Consider the following 1192-nt stretch of genomic DNA (forward strand, 5'->3'; position numbering starts at 1 on the left):
CCTGGGGGGCGTGTGGGTCCTGGGGGGCTTCTCTGATGGTTGCGGGGAAAGCAGGACTCTAGTTCCTTGACCCCCTGCTCTGAGGGGCTCCCAGCAGCGCCCAGGACAGGGGTCCTCAGGTCCCTCCCGGCTCTGCAGGGCCCTGTGCTCAGCTGCACACGGAGGTGCTGGTCCAGGTAGTTCCCGTGCTGAGCTCCACGGTGATGCCTTCCGGGGCCTGAGACGTGGCTGGGAAGGTTCACGGCCCAGCTTCCCCTCCTGTGTGTCCGCGTCTCTCTCGGGCGGCGGGCTGGGCCGTGGAGCTCTGGGCCTGCAGATGGTAGAAGTGACTTGTCCCCCTCGGGGCCTTAGCCCTTTCTCTCAGGGCTCCTGCGGCTGTTGGTTTCCGAAGCAGCTGTACTTGCAGACAAATTGGCAAGGTCTTTGTCATGTGACTCGCCACAGCCGCCCAAACCCAGCTGGTGGCCAGGCTAGGCTTCAGGCGAGGGCAGGGTCCGCTCAGCCAGCCCCCTGCCCCCCCCCCACCTCAGGGCCAGCTGAGGTCCCTGACGGCAAACACCCCATTGCTCCAGGCTCCCCCCCCACCCCCGCAGGGGCCGAGCTGGGGCTGGTCCCCACCTGCCGTCTGGGGAGGGCGTGCACGCGGGGCCCGTGGTTCCTCTCCTCCCACGTCCACATGCTGCTGTGAAGTCAGCTTTGGGTTGTGGACTGTTACGCAGGAAGCTTTCGCTGGGTGACCATCTGCCAGGACTGAGTGGGGTGTCACTTCTCGAGTTTAGGGGCCAGCCTGGCGGCTTTTGCAGCCGGGGGGCCCAGGCTTCCCTGGGGTGGGTGACTGGGGTTCCTGTCTGCCAGCCACCTGCGCCCAGTCTTGGTCCCTGTCTCCTGCTGGCCCCCGCTTGGAGTGTCTGCACACGCAGGCCCCGCCCTCGGCTCCCCCTCCCTCCTGATGGGGGAGAGCTGCCTGGCAGCTGGCCCAGCTGCTGTGGAGCTGACGGGACAGCCTCTCCTCCACAGACAAACCCAAGAGGGCGGCCTCAAGGAGTCTGTTTCCTGGGGCACCCAGAGGACCCAAGAGGTGCCACACGCGGCCAGGGCCCCCCTGGAACGAGGCCACTCGACAGAGATCCCAGTGGTGCAGCCGGGAAAACCGGTGAGGAGGGAGGGGAGCGATGGGGACTGGGGGCCGGGG

The 1192-nt window shown here is 67.3% G+C and overlaps 1 protein-coding gene across 1 annotated transcript in view; it reads left to right on the forward strand.

The window, feature by feature from the left end:
* The window catches only part of CACNA1B (calcium channel, voltage-dependent, N type, alpha 1B subunit), a gene marked incomplete at its 3' end in the record, with an annotated part of 138429 nt that overhangs the window by 135118 nt on the left and 2119 nt on the right, over window positions 1–1192 (forward strand). Inside the window, exon 43 of the mRNA XM_014529697.1 lies at window positions 872–1153. Coding sequence (XP_014385183.1) covers window positions 872–1153 — 282 coding nt within the window. The remainder of the gene's footprint in view (window positions 1–871; window positions 1154–1192) is intronic.

The sequence above is a fragment of the Myotis brandtii genome, unplaced genomic scaffold (genome assembly GCF_000412655.1).
Source record: "Myotis brandtii unplaced genomic scaffold, ASM41265v1 scaffold691, whole genome shotgun sequence".
In the NCBI taxonomy this organism is placed as follows: Eukaryota; Metazoa; Chordata; class Mammalia; order Chiroptera; family Vespertilionidae; genus Myotis; species Myotis brandtii.